The following is a 502-nucleotide window of genomic DNA, read 5'->3' as shown; positions in this document are numbered from 1 at the left end:
TTGTGCAAACTCAAAGCCCAGCGTTTCTTTGCGAGGCGAACGTGGTCCAAATCTCCACGGTGCACTTTGCACTCTGACTGCGGTGACCTCACGCCGGCTCCCTCGGCAGCGTTTAAAGTCCAGGGCAGAGAGGTGCTTATCTGCCTCCTACGCACAGCAGCTCGCTCCCACTCCTCCCTGCCTGCGCTTCTGCCTGGACGAGGGCTCCGGGGCCTGCATCGGGACTGCAGCATGCGGCTGCTTTTCGAGGCAGCGGTTCTGTGCCTGACCCTGGGCTTAGGGCAATGCGCCGAGGAAACAACACAGGAGAGCGCTGTCCACCAAGCTTCCCAGGCAGAGTCATCCTACTCAGAATGGGGCGTCACAGCCATCCGGGATGGCTTTGAAACAGTTAACAGCTACTTCGACTCCTTCTTGGAACTGCTTGGGGGAAAAAACGGCGTTTGCCAGTACAGATGTCGGTATGGTAAGTGAACCCCGCTGCTGGCTCCTCTCTCCTTGC

The 502-nt window shown here is 58.8% G+C and overlaps 1 protein-coding gene across 1 annotated transcript in view; it reads left to right on the top strand.

Annotated features, from left to right (window-relative positions):
- The first annotated feature begins 231 nt into the window (after nt 1-231).
- The window catches only part of PLA2G12B (phospholipase A2, group XIIB), a 10,664-nt gene continuing 10,393 nt past the window's right edge, over nt 232-502 (top strand). The window contains exon 1 of the mRNA XM_010193642.1: nt 232-466. Within this exon, the coding sequence (XP_010191944.1) occupies nt 232-466 (235 nt within the window). The remainder of the gene's footprint in view (nt 467-502) is intronic.

The sequence above is a fragment of the Mesitornis unicolor genome, unplaced genomic scaffold, assembly GCF_000695765.1.
Source record: "Mesitornis unicolor isolate BGI_N332 unplaced genomic scaffold, ASM69576v1 scaffold23570, whole genome shotgun sequence".
In the NCBI taxonomy this organism is placed as follows: domain Eukaryota; kingdom Metazoa; phylum Chordata; class Aves; order Mesitornithiformes; family Mesitornithidae; genus Mesitornis; species Mesitornis unicolor.
The sequence above is the reverse complement of the archived record's forward strand: the minus strand, read 5'-3'. Positions and strand labels throughout refer to the sequence as shown.